General features: G+C 42.1%; 1 protein-coding gene across 5 annotated transcripts in view; it reads right to left on the minus strand.

Annotated features, from left to right (window-relative positions):
- Positions 1–14,995, minus strand: part of LOC117154154 (uncharacterized) — a 119,174-nt gene that overhangs the window by 17,692 nt on the left and 86,487 nt on the right. For 3 of the 5 annotated variants that reach the window (XM_033328869.2, XM_033328872.2, XM_033328867.2), the window contains exons 2-6: positions 14,080–14,382; positions 4,527–5,407; positions 2,945–3,591; positions 1,769–1,949; positions 944–1,235 (exon numbers count right to left, since the gene is read on the minus strand). In XM_033328869.2, coding sequence (XP_033184760.2) covers positions 944–1,235; positions 1,769–1,949; positions 2,945–3,591; positions 4,527–5,407; positions 14,080–14,382 — 2,304 coding nt within the window. The remainder of the gene's footprint in view (positions 1–943; positions 1,236–1,768; positions 1,950–2,944; positions 3,592–4,526; positions 5,408–14,079; positions 14,383–14,995) is intronic. The other 2 variants (XM_033328868.2, XM_033328870.2) reach the window with 2 other exon arrangements.

Genomic DNA, 14,995 nt, shown 5'->3' on the forward strand with positions numbered 1-14,995 from the left:
CGCAGAAACGTCGATGTAAACGAGTCAGCTGCCTATCCCTCGAATTATTATTTGGTTGATTACCATAGTAAACGAAATTAAAAATTTTTTACTTGTTTTCGAAATTGGACGGCCAGGATAAATATTTATCAACTTAAAAATGCTTCGACTAAGTTGGTAGTGTGACCAGAAAAATATGCCGACTGCGAAGGATTAATTGTTGAAATTCAACACGTTGCAGTGTACGACTTTGTTTTTACGCGTCGACGATGGCCAAATGAGAAATTTTGAGGTAGGTTAGCTAATCTTCTCGAACGCGGAAAACACGAAAATGGTAAAACAAAGATGCATTGTCGTTTAACTGCAAATACGTGCAGTATCTTACTTCTCTCTCAACTTGATAACACGTGCAGCTTAATCCATAACGCGAGCAGCGTCCTTCGTACGAAAATATCTGCTAAACATTGCGGAAAAGTTCGTCGCATACATCGCAAGACGTTCTATGTAGCATTTATAGTAATTCGAAATTCTTCGTCAAAACATGTTTGTTTGTCTACGGAGAGCATTCCATTTATCTCAGCCATTTTAGTACCCGCCTCGTTGCCCAAGTACGATCATAATCAACGACTTTTTCATGGTTAACAAAATTTCTTAATCCATGGTTATTTTAAAGTATCGAATCATCGCGTGTCCTCCTCCAGAGCTGCAGCTCGTTGCGAGAGTTTTATAAAAATGGTAACGCTTCAGCGAGATCGGCCGATACCGCGATAGAATAAAAACGATCTCCGCCAATTTTAACACAGTTGGAGGAAACATCCAGATGACGAAGAAAAGTAAAACACTCGCCGCAATGGTAAAGAACGATTTAAAGCAACTACTTTAGAACGTAAGAATACCGAGATACATTTCGACAATTAATCGTCGTGAGAAAATATCTTATTTCTGATGTGAGAACTATACATACGAGACATCGAAGGTCGCCGCCGGAGATGGCCTCGTGTCCCAAGGTTTCTCCCCAGCGATGCCCTGTCGCTCCAGATGCTCGTAAAACGTTTCCTGGCACTCTCTGGAGGCGAAGTCAACTTGAAGCCGGCGTCCACGAAGAGCGGCTCCTCGCATTTCCTTCACGGCGGCTTGTGCGCAGCTGATCTGCTCGAAGAAGACCAAAGCGTGTCCACGTTCGCGATCCACGACCACCTGGTTTATAGGTCCGAATTGATGGAATTGCATGTTCAAGTATTTTTCTGACATACAATCTGAAACAACGTATAACGTATGGTTAACGCATCATTAGCACATACTTCGAAGAGAACGTTCTCTTCCTACGTATTTGTCGAAAAATCGCTAGCAATTGAAATCGTAACGCGTTTCCAGTCGTACGTTTATTTATGAACGGTATGAAAATATACTACGGATAGATCGAAAGAGCCCTAAACGTAGTCTATAAGTAACGCCAAATGATCGTAATGAGACGCGATCGAGCGATGCGGAGCTTGAAACGCGCGTATATAATTCAGATATTCGTTGGGAAAGACGCGAGTTTGATGGCGCTGTAGCGCTCTAAGTACGCGTTTGTTTTTAGAATACGGTCATACTCGTCAATTTGCAATCACTTCAAAGACCAGTCTAACCAGTCTAGAGAACATCCTATCCTCGCGAGCCTCCAGCGATTTCGATCATTAGCAATTTTGTCCGACGAGAAAAATTATTCGGTGGCTTCTAAATCGTAAACTATACAATTTTATAGGTGGTTTTTAGAGAAATCGATACAACTCTTTACGATAATTACCTCCGATACCGTCCACCCATACGCAGGACGTAGGCATCGACTTTCCAAATCCGAGTTTTATTCGATTCGCACCCAGGTGTTCGCCATCCATCGATCGCATAGCTTTAACGACGCTACCGATGTCGGAATATTGGCAGAAGGCATAGCTCGACACCGCGCCTTGTTTCTTAATATCTATCTCCTGTAACATTCAAATATGGTATTTAACTCTTTGTTGACGCCATTGCCGGCGTTTTTCTTTTTTTTTTTTTTTTTTTTTGCCTGTTGGCCGACTCTTCGTTCGAGTTCCTACGAAACGAAGCATTTTGCGTCCGAACAAAGATGAAGAATCGAACATTACCGAAGAGGTGGCAAAACATCGTTAAGCCAAAAATACGATAGTGCAAAGTAGAAAAGTTATTCGAACAATGATATACTAAGGAATCGAAATGCAATCGAATCTAAGAAATTCTATTTCGTAACGCTTAAGTTTCGGTTATTCGTATAAGAGTATCAATTGGTTGGTGCCAAGCGACGTATTTAAAGTATCGTCTTATTCGCGGGAACATTCACGGAACAATTAAAATTTCAAAATTCTGTTTTGACTGTTTCACGTCCGGTTCAAATGTTAATATTCGAACAACAACAATTCGCGCGTCATAAATTTCGATCGCATCCGATTCTCAAAACTTTCCAATAAGCTTCCGTTCGGACGTTGTTACCATCGAATTAGAGTTACAGAAGTCTACATACACGCGTGCATATATAGAGAAAGAGAGAAAGACCGTGTGTTATTTGTTATTTGTTAAGCAATTTTATAACACGTCATTCGACGTCACACGTAGCTACTATTACATCTTTAATTACTTTGACGCTTGTTACAAAGTTTAGGAAAAGATTCTGCTTTAATCGCTATGCTATTAAACACCTCTATCTAACATCTCGATACCTAGAAGAAACGCTTAATTCATACTTGAACTCGCTCGCGACGATATAAAAGTTACGATGACGTAAAAGTTGATTATAAAATCGAATAGATTTCGTTGGAGAAAGCAACTGTACGTAGAAATTTGATTCGAGTTCCCTATTTGAAACTGTAACGCATCGGTACTTTCGATCTAAAGAGATTTTTCCATTAAACCTGATTCCCTTTTAGGTTCCAGGTCTAATCGAACTCGTCGCAATGGACCAACTTACTATTATCTCGCCGAAAGGTTCGAAATGCTTCCTAAGCTCGGACGCGGTGACGTCCTTCTCAAGGTTGCCGATGAAGAGCGTCCGCGTCGCCTTCGGATGATACTCGTCGACCTCGGCCTCGTACGGCCTGAACTCGTTGTCCTCGACATCGTAACCCTGGTAAGGTGCGACCTCGATCTTGCATCCGAAAAACAGTTTGTCATGGGACACCTCGAGCGCCTTCTCCACGTCCTCGGGCTTCTTGAAGCAGACCAGGGCGTATCGCTCGCCGGCCGCCCCCACGACCTTCACCCACGTCACTTTGCCGTGTTTTTTGTACTCGTGGAAGAGACCGTCCTTGAGGGATGTGTCGCTGCTGCGTGCCGGCAAATTACGCACGCGAATAGCGAGCGGCCGGCGGTCCTCGGTGACGGCGGCATTTCCGGTACGATGCGGCGAACTACCGGGCGACGTACTGCCCCCGGAAGTGCTGCCGGCGGAACTACCGCTGCGGCTGCTGCTGCTACTACCGGAGCGGCTACTACCACTCGGTGAACTGCTTCCGCTTCGCGATTTTCTACGCTGTTTTTTGTGCTGTCGTAGCGCACCGGTGCTACTACTGCCGCCGCCTCCACCGCCGCCTAGTGGAACAAGACGACGAATGTAATCTACACACGTATATTTTGTTATCGTTATTATCTGTTTCAGTAACGGCCCTTATCGCATAATTCTTAACGCTAATATTACGCGATTAATTAGAATAGCCGCGTCTCTGCCAACCACCATCACCCATACCTCGACAATACCCTTTTTCATCTTTCGTATAGAGCGAAGCCGCCCGTAAACCGTTCTTTCTCAATTTTCTCCTCGCCTCTGTAATTAAAACTATCAAAACAATCGTCACGCCTCGAGTCGCATCGTGGTACCATTAACGAGCGCGCGCGTACGGTCATCGCGCTCCACTCGCGGCTAAAATAGTCTGAAACGCGGGCGCGTAAGCGTGCCCTCGATTTGGCTGGATCGTCGTGATTCCCGCGCGAAAAACGCTACCCAAGCGTGTATTGGGGAACCGGAGGAAGGGGTGATGGTCGCGTCCGGGGGGCGTTGAGACGCGAACCGCGAAACACAGATCGTGCAAGTTTCGAATTATTCGGATACGTGGAAGAAACCATTTCTACGATCTGCAAGTTGATACGCGTTTGTCACGAATTTAAGAGCAAGGATGACCCGAAGAAAGTGTTTGTAAGAGAGAATTTGGAAATGCCGAGGATCGCGGGAATCACGTGTATTCCAGGAGCAGGGGTAACGCAGGTAGAACCGCGTGAGCCAGCGATCGCGCGGAAACGCGCACGCGAAAGACCCGAGGCGCGCATCGACGAAAGAAATGGAACGAAGAAAAGCAAAGAAGAAACGCATAGTCAAAGTGAGAGGCGTCCACTTACAGAGGAAAAGATGCACAGAGGCGGACTCCGTGGACGCAGACGCGAACGTAGACGCGGACGCAGACGCAAAGGTGGAAACGAACGTGTTGTACACGCGATGGTAGAAGAGAATGTGAGAGGTGTGGGTGATGTGGTGCATCGGTACGTATAAGGGCAATTACCTTGCTCGTCCTGGTAGGCGTCGTTGTTGGCAGGCGAGGGTGGCGGCGGTGCGTTCCCGTACCTCGAGGTCGTCGACTCGTAGGCCGACCAAGAGGACGGTGGCAGGCCACCACGATGACGATCTAAGTGGGGCGGGGGCGGCGGCCCGGAGGCGTACGGGCCGGTTCTCGAGTAGAGCCGATCCCTCGCCCTGGTCGATGTCACGTGATAAGAGCTGGCAGGAGGTGGACGGCCGCGGGGTATGTAGCCGCCAGGATCACCGGGAGTAGGATCCGCCGGATGGCCGCCGACGACGATGCCACCGCCGCCGCCGCCGCCGACGCTGCCGACACCACCCCCGGAACCGACCCCTCGACTGCTTCGTTCGCTGCTGTAGAAACTGCCGTGGGAGCCACGTGACTCGAACCCCTCGCCGCCTCTCTCTCGCTCTCGGTCCCTCTCACGCTCCCTCTCTCGCTCCCTCTCCCTCTCCCTGTCCCTCTCTCTCTCCCGGTCTCTATCCCGGTCCCTGTCCCGATCTCTGTCTCGTTCTCGGTCCCTCTCCCTCTCCCTTTCCCTCTCCCTCTCCCTCTCCCTCTCTCGGTCCCTTTCTCTATCGTTAACGCCGCCACTGCCACCGCCACTGCTGCCACCGCCACCGCTGCCGCCGCTGCCGCCGCTGCCGTTGCCGCCGCTGCTGCTGCCGATTCCGCTTCCGACGCCGCCGCCTCCATTAGCGGATCCTCCGCCGCCGCAGCTGCCGCTACCGCCACCGCCGCCGCCGCCGCTGACTCCGCTGCCGACGCTGCCGCTGACGATGCCGGAACCGGCGACGCCACTGCCGACCACTCCGCTGACTCCTCCGCCACTACCCCCGCCGGATCCATGATCCTCCGAACTTCTGCAACACGCGACGATCGCGTTAAATTAAACGATGGAACGATACTGGTCGCAAATACTACACGGATCTGTTTCTACCACACAGAATTCAAGCTTTGTATATAGTGATTTAGAATCATCGCGCGCTCTTTTCACGAACCGCGTTCCGAGAAATTTTCCTTAATAATCGGATCCCTTTCTCGCATCGTTATTTCCTACTAATTGACGATACAACGAATGCAAAAGTTGTAGGTTGTATACCTTTGTAGGAATTCCTTCGTTAATCGTAGTAGAGCGAACGATTTATTTTTTGATCGTTAGAGTACGCTCGAAATAGACGAGCCGTCAAGTATCGTCATACGGTTCGATGACTGACGGAACAGTTTTAACCACATGTCCAAAATTGTTTTATCGATACGGCTTGAGAAGCAAATTACGATCAACGATCGGACTATGCTCCCGATGGTGTACGTTAAAATACCAATATCGTCCACTGATCTTAATCAGCATGAAGGAGCAACCGACAAATACACTTCAAGCGTTCCTTCTATCGTTATAATGCGCGTATCGAATGTAACTCGCAAGCGTAGTTCCTTGCTCGACAAGAGAGATACAAACTGTTTGAAGATACGTGACAAACTTATCCTAACGCGGTAAAATGAAAGTCCGTATAGCGAATTTTAAAATGAAATTCCCTCTAGATCCCTTGACGTCGACGACATCGATCATACCGGTGACGTTCCTCGCGTTATATGCATATCGTTCCATCAAGTTCTCGCCAAGCATTGGACCGCTTTGTTTCCTAACGTTAACTTGCTCGAAACTTAAAAGTATACGCTATTGATGCCGTCGACCTATCGCTGTTGAATTTAAAAGAAATCTATTCCTCTATCCTATATTTCTATATTATTACGCTATATTATACGTTTGATTATCGATTATAGCAGAACTTCGTTTATACGCACCTCATTTGCACGAGCAAATTAATACCGACACCGAGTCTGTACTATCCGAGATAGGATCGAGCGTAATTTCAATTACACACTTCGATTATACTACTCCTATAATGGGTGTATTAATGTTTATAATCATTAGCTTTTATGCAAAATAAACTCTACGTGTTAAGGAAGAGAAAGTCTTAAAGGTGCCCTCGAACTATCAATTAACGTCTATTGTCAATATTTACCCGCAAATCGCATTTCCATTGAAAACCTTGAAATAATCACAATATCATCTATTGTCTGAGGACACCTTAACACTTAAGTTCTAATATTCCAAACACTTACGTTCTACGATTTGATAGTACGTAATAAGAGAAACTGGTGAGAATAGTTATTTACTGAACCTTTACTATCATCGGAACAGTCCAGTTATCCGAACTGTCTGCTCCTCCTTATTTCGACTAAACGAGATACCTCTGTGTTATCCGAATGACATACCTACGAAACTATTAACGAGACACGAAACGTACGTACAGTACCGTAAAAATAAGAATCTAACGAAAGTGATAAATTTCCGAACCTTTGTATCGGAGAAATGAAAAACAACCTGAAGCTGAGGCTTAGAGACGTTTCAAAAACTAGCAACGTTTCCTGCTGCTTTAAGCGCCACGGCCGTTCTTCCTACGTCTTTATCGGTCCCGGTCATACTCATCAGGGTATCAAAGTTCAAAAACGTGGCTTGTTATCACGACGCTGCGTCCAAGTTGGCCGTGTGTGTGTGTGTGTCTTCCACCGAGTTATATCGCTCGTGTTCGAACGTGCATGCACGTTCACGTACACGTAGATGAGCCGTTGTATGGCGTTCAAGACACGTTAACAGCATGCACGAGGCATAATCACGGCGAAGAATCAGCAGCCTTTCTCCCGACGCCTCCTCACGTTCATTCCGTTACCATACGGTCACCGGCGTGCTTATCTCCCACCTTCGCGAGAAACTTCGACCTGAATCTCTTTAAAGGCTGCATTACGCGTAGCCGTTTCTCGTTTCTCGAACGATCTTGTTTGCCTGCGAGAGGAGCCAGGACGTTGCCATGCGAACCTCCAGCAATCCGCTGCGGCTGTGAAATTTTTCCGTTACCCAGGCGACACCCTTTTTCTTTCCCTCCTTTTATTTCTTATGGCCGTTTCTGCTTTTTTTCGTTTTTTCCTTTTCCGTGAGATCATTCTCGCAAGATCGAAAGAACCTTTCATTTCGGCTATCGAATGCTCCACGCGTAGAACGTAAATAAAATTCGCCAGAGCTTGGGTGAAATATTTTTAAATACGCTAGTTAGAACATGCATCTTAAATAAATAGCTATCTGTAGCTTTTTGCGTAGAAAATTTGTATATACGTTCGAGGACAAAGGTAAGTGGTCAGGTAATGGGAATAGACGCCAACGAAGCTTCGTTTAATACTGGTTTTGGTTATACAAAAATGTAGATATTAATTTTAATTGCATAGTAAATAAATAATCTTGTACTATAAAGTTAATATAAAACACGAATACGATTAGCGTGATTATAATTTTATGGATATCTACTTCCATAACATTTCCACTAACTTCCCATTTCTTTTCGACTAAATTTTGCAAATTAACTTTTTACGTCCTGGCTTATAACGTTTGTAAAAATATTTGAATCTCATTCTTGGTACTCGAAATTCCACGTATACGTGGCTAAGTTTTATTTGAATAACGTTTACAACATAGTTGCAACATCCACCATATGCAATCGATTCATTATGATGGTAATCGTCCACAAACAAAAATTCACTTTATATAAACAAACAATCCAATCGGTTCACGTTAAGTAATCTAAGGTAAGTGTGTTTCGTAATATGTATTCCTTACAGAATTAACGTGACAATACAATGCAATGCAATGGTGAAATATGTGATACTAAAATCGTGATATTAAATGAGGACAATGAAGTGTAAATTAATGAAAGATGGTGAAAATGCTATAGGAACAGCAATAAATACGATGTACCATTATTGTCTAAAATTATTAATTAATTCGGTTGCTCGTTAGTCTAGCTCGAATTTCCAATAGACGAATGAAAGAAAAAATAAAGAAATGCAGATCTTTCATATCCGATGAATAACGTCGATTTAACTGCAGACTCGAAATCAATGGCAATAATTGATGCAAACAGACTACATATTCAGGTTCACCGCGAATTGCGTAAAAGTTCCCCTCGCACGAGAGCAAAGTAAACTCGAAAAGAACGCCACGTAAGTACCATCTCTTTCAGCGAAGTAACAATCTTTTTAATGGATGTTCGTAAGGACAAGTTTCTTTGGCACTTACGATTACGTTATAAATAGATTCATACAGAAATCTGTACTCTATAACTTGTAACTCGTCGATTCACTGATATTATTGTTTGGCAGATTATCGTTCAAGAGCACCCAGGTGATAAAACAGTACTTCGATCGATGACAATCGTTTAATGGTCGCGTAATCTCGATCGGCGGAATAACAATGCCTTTCGTGCCACGTAAACAAGCTTAATACGGCATAATGTTTAACACGTTCGTAAAATCATTATCGTACGAAATTTTATTTAAATCGTAAGACTGTACGTACGCGCTTTACGTGAATTTAACGTAGTCGTATGCCGATTATTACGCATGCCACGTTTTTTTTCTTTCTTCGCGTCTGTCACACTCGACGAAACTGCACGTTAAATCGAGTTTCAGACGTACACGACGGACCTGTTAAGGCCGTTTTCACGATACCGTAGATCGAAGATAAACTTCGTGTTGTTTCGTTCGAGTTCGCCGCCGAGAAATATGATGAGTTGGAACGGTTCACGAGCACGAGAAAAAAGAAACCGGAGGAAAAAGTGCGCGGCGATTGGCGATCAGTGTAGAAAAACATGTGCACTCGAGTATAAAGTCATCGGTTCGCGTATGAAGGACAAAACGATATACGGTATCGGTCACGCGACCGATCGCAATTCGATATCGTGGACGTGGATTGAGCAGGGAAAACACGCGGCTTCGAAAAAGTCCACTCTCACGGACGATCTGACCGTTGTTCCGAATCACATCGGTTTATCGATTCGACCTTTTTATTTAGGAGATCGCGCTCCAACAGTTTCAGATAAAACAGAAGGGAAAAAAGAAGGGAAGCCTTGCGTCATCGTTAACTTATTAAGATTAACGTCTATGTCAAACGTGATAACGCCGCATGTATCGATTCGAGAGCAGCTTATCATAGATAAGGGAAGTAAGAAAAATTTGTACACGGCAATTCCTGTCCGTAACGCCATTAAGGGCCTGAGTATGTGATATAAGACTGATACGAATAACTTATTACGAAGACGCGAAACGAGAACCGTGCATAGAAAATCGTTCTTCCTACCAACAGTACACGCGAGCTTTTTCTGCATATCAATGTTTACCCACGGAAAGCGCAATGTCGTTTTGTTATGACGGACGACGTATTTGATTTCCTAGAATCACGCGCATTTAAGTTTGTCATAAAATAGTAGTTGGCATGTACGGTATGGCGGCCGATAAGATATTTTCAGGGTCGTATTAACGTGTTTCTGCACGTTTATGTCCGCTGATAACACAGTTGAACACAGTAGATAAAATTAGTAATTTTCGTACGTATAAGTAGTCGTTTCACGCCACCTACTGCTAAATTTACACTTTGCAAGCGATATATAACGTTTAGCGATATTGATAATATGAACGCAAGAATACCGTAGTCGAAGACTCGGCAAGATCAAAATCTTTCTTATACGAAGATCGCTCCGTTGAAAACGAGCCGGATTAAAAAGAAATCATAGCACGCACTTTAGCCCTATACATATGGATGACTCATATACAAATCGTAAACCTTGTTATCAATTCGTATACCTTAAACACTGATGTCATCCTCGGGACAATACCGCGACCACCTCTATTACTTATTCGATAATTATCATAATACGTGGACTAATTAAACACCTTCTTAATAAACACCATAAAACATATTTCGATGTGTGATTCACGCTTGATCCGTAACCATTTTATCCACTCGTATCTAACGCGTTCAAGCTTAGTACAATGTACCTTATTTTCGAACGATGCAAACACAAAATTATATCGTCAAATCTAAAGATTCAGTAAAAAGATATAATGTAGTTTTTCTACGCTTGATTCGAACAAAACAAAAGCTCTGATACAATTAAATTTCTACGAAAGTTATAATTCACTTACATATCATTCCTCAGAAATATTCTTAAATTTCCAAATATTTTAATAAATAACGATAGATTTTATGAACAATAAAGCGATAGTAAAGAATATCAGTTTTAGCTAATAACGTGTCATCACGTAAGTCATTGTACTTGTCTTCTCTCCTTTAATTGCAGATATTTGGATTATCACGAAAGATTTAAGCTTTATTTCGCTGTGTAAATTTCTCGTTCACGTTAATGCCACACAAATTTCACCCTGTAAGCGCCAATATGTAAATAAATATATGAAACTACGCCGTAACATTGAATTGTTGCAAAATATTATATTGTATTTGGGTGCCTTGTTTCGTACTATTATGTCTAAAATTTTCGCACTGTTGACAAGTTTTTGGTCCATGATATTTATATTATTTTAACGATGCTAAAAAAATGTTGTAACGTGTCGAACTTAAGCAGAATTTACTTCATACGTTTCATACGCGGATGAAACGTGGATGAAACCCATGTTCATCCGTCGTGTTCCTCCGAAACAATGTAGATTCAACTTTATCTAACGTAATAGTATCCAAAATGATAACCTTTAATGAAATACGAAATCTTAGTTCGAAAAGAATTATGTAGCAGTGTTTGGGAGCATAAGGCCTGAGGTGTTGGTACTACGGTACTGCCAACTAAAGCAACCACCCCTCCGTCTCGGTTGAGAGGCGGTCGCGCGCTAATGCGCGCGCGCAGATCCTCAGACGTGGCAACATCGCGAACGACCACGTCGTCACGGTCACCTGACTTTTCGTGGAAACGCGACGCTGTCGTGCGCGCGGATAAGGTATGCGACGAATGCTGGTAGAGTACATTGCCTATATTTTGTTCTCGAGTCCCGATAAAACGATCAATCCGAGAGTACGAAGGATCGATGAAAGAAGCAAACGAGGTAACCTATAAGGTCTATCTTTTGGTTGACGAGCAGCACGGAAAAAGTACGAAGTCTCGCTGGCGTAATGGTGTACGCCGCGCTGTAAGGTGATTCTTGGAGAGTTGGAACACGTACGGTGATCGGAATAGTCGAGATACGCCGTATATATCACGTGGCCTGGTAAAACAAGTGCGTGGCAGAAACGTTTCGACGAGTGGCCCCGTCGTGAATATGGATTACGATCGAAATGCGTCAATGTGCCAGCGAACAATAATACGATAACCGGCCTCCGCCAATCGATTATCGGTTGGTTTATTTCCACGAACGCGATATTTCGTGACACGCGTAGCTGTAGCTCGTGACGACCGATATCGGTATATACAGTGACTCAAAGTATTCAAACACTCCTAGAAACTTTTCATGTGCATATTATAGGAAACATTTTGAAATTCCATTAGCACTGTAGCGCGAAACGCTATCATGATTATATTGGTAAAATTGGAAACGGATCTGAAGAAGTATATAGAAATTACACTTTGCAAAGATCATTAAAGTATTTGCGCCATCAACTATTCATTATATTACTAAGCCAAAATATGTAGTGAACCCATCTTTAGTATTAATTGCATGTTTAAGACTACGATTCATATTGTACTAATTCTTCACTAACTGCGTGCTTGCAATAAATATCTTGCAAATCTTATGTGCATTTTCGGATTAGTTTCAAGTTTCGCTATTATAATCATAATAGTCGTATATCATTATAGAGCTAACGAAGTTTCAAAAAGTTTCGTATAATGCGCATAATATATTCATAAATAAACTCAGTGGTAGGTATTCGATATTATTTATTATATCGTAGCGTGGAGAAACATGAATACGATCAGCTATTTAAGAAAAACAAACGGCTTTATCGGTATTATATCGAAATATTAATTAGATTATGGGTCGTGAGCGTGGATAAATTGCTTTCCTTGTTGATAACGAAAATTGTTCGAACGAGTTTGTTGTACCGTTTCATCTTTGAATATATATATGCATGTATGATACATACTGGAACATGAGTTCGTTTTAAGAATTCCACTAATTTATGAAACTCATTATTAAACGAACAATTCGAACGCGGAGATAAATTTCATCGCGCTATTCCATTGTCTTTTGTGCGTTTAACGCGTGTTCGATTATTTCGATTTCGTCCGAATCCATTCAAAACGCGTGCGAATATATCTTCGAAACTGCTATTGGAAACGACGGAATATTTTATTGAATTATTAAAGACGTTCGATTTGTCCCACTTCGTGGAAAACGTTGTTAAGGTCGTTTTATGTCAGAAAATGAATGCACGAACAATTCAGGAAATTAAGTTTCTTATCGATTATAGACTTGTCGTGTTCGCAAGTTTCGTTCGTAATTTTCTGAAATTTGTATTTATTATCAAGATAATTCTCATAAAAGATTGCTCGTCTAGTTTTTATTAAAAACCTTTTTTTTGGTAAATTATTCGATTTAATTAAAATCTAACTATTAGCGTACACGGAAAATATTTGAAAAAAGACAGGTTAGACGAATATCCGACCAAGTCTACTTTTCCTTCATCAACTTTCCAACTTAGTAGTAGTATTTAAGTCGAAACAAAAAGTAAACATTATGAAACACGACGTGACGTCAACCTTGACCGCAACATTGCAAGAGGTTAAGATACACGCGACAATGTTCGCGTGGAATGACGTGTCTTTTTATTATCGCGTACACTTTTCAAATAAATCTATAACTAGCGGAAAAGAAGCCTGAATGGAGTGAATACGCCTAAGATGAAAATCTCATAGTTTATTATTCTGTATATTATGTTTTAATGCATTGTGCAATATATCATATGAAAGAGTACATAACATGTAAAGTGATTGTATATATTGATAAATGGAGACGACACAACGCATAAATCCAACAATAGTACCAAGCCGTAAAATGAAGGGATGCGGCGCGAGATTAGAACGGACAGAGAATCGTAATGAATACACGCAGACTGTACGTGAATTTTGTTAGAAATAAGAGATAATGGAACAGCCGTTCGTCCGTAACGACATTTCAATGTCGTTTTACCTGCTTCCTGTGACGTGCGATTTAATTAATTCTCGCGACGTGACTCATCGCAAAAACCAACATTTATACGTTTCATTTTAGCAACCAAATTATTCGACTGCTTCAGCTTGCAAACTTTTTACAATTCTCATGAAAATGTTTATATCTTGTAACTCAAGAGACTAACGTAACATCGTAGCATACAAACTGATACTTATACTGATTTGCGTATCCAAATTTTGATGCATTTCCAAGTTTGAGACTTATCCCATGAAGAAAATACGAAGATAAAGACTATTCATCGTCAAATATCAATTAAGTTCAGGTTACAACGTGTTACCTACTCTCACATAATGCAACTCGTATCATTTATATCACAACTATCGATCGTTAGTCTTTCGTAATTAAAATTTGGTTTACTTTTGAGAAAAAATATTATATTTTATTACACTTTCTCACTATGATTTCAAAGCTACGAACTTGGGAAACTTACGAATATATATTGAATATAGAGCAATATGATGATTACCCGTGCGAGGGAAACCTGTGCTGAAGATGCTGTGGTTCGTAGTATTGTGTGGTAAGGGCTCGTTCGTCCAAGGTATGTTCAGTCGCGTGGGCCTTCGCTGCGGACTTGATATCCATGAACGCCACCGTCGCGGAGGCACCCCCGGTGTTGCCTGAGGTACCGTTGCCCGCGCCACTACCACCGCTCCCAGAACTGGAACCGGAACCACCCTCGTTACCTTCTCCGAGGGAACCACCGGAACCTCCATCCACAGGGCACTCTTCGCCCCGCGGCAGGAGCTTGACGCTCTGCACGCGTCCATACCTGTAAACATTCCAGATAACGCGTTATTTATTTAGATATTTATTGGCAACCATTTTAATCGTGAAATATCAAGAAAAGCATGTATGTACCACGCACCAACAATTCGGACAAGCTACATCATGTATGTACATGGAAGGGGTCTATGCTAATATATTTTATATTATAAAATATAAATTTCTTTAACTAGGCCTTTTTATTAAAGTACTTTGATCTGTTAATATCATCAAGAAGAACATATACTTGAAACCCGATAAATATTACGTACTACGTGAAAACTCATAAAAGAAATAAACCAAGAAGGAAGGGATAGTAAGCCTTCCAAGTCTAAAGTGCACTGATGTGATCTTTGTTCAGGTGTACACAGTAGGCGATAAAAAAGATAATAAAAAATAACAATTTCATAAAATAACATTTTTCTTTAATATAAGAATGTTACAAGTATAGGTAATGTTTGTGTACTGTATAACGATAGCAAGTACCGAAGAAAAGTTGATAAAGTGAACTATGAATATAGAACGAAATAAAAGTAGTCTGAGGTTTAATATTCAATTTACAATTCGTCAAGGATATGAGTTTTATAAACGTTACAGCTTTTATAATATGATAATGCAAA

This window comes from Bombus vancouverensis, chromosome 3 (assembly GCF_051014615.1).
Source record: "Bombus vancouverensis nearcticus chromosome 3, iyBomVanc1_principal, whole genome shotgun sequence".
In the NCBI taxonomy this organism is placed as follows: domain Eukaryota; kingdom Metazoa; phylum Arthropoda; class Insecta; order Hymenoptera; family Apidae; genus Bombus; species Bombus vancouverensis.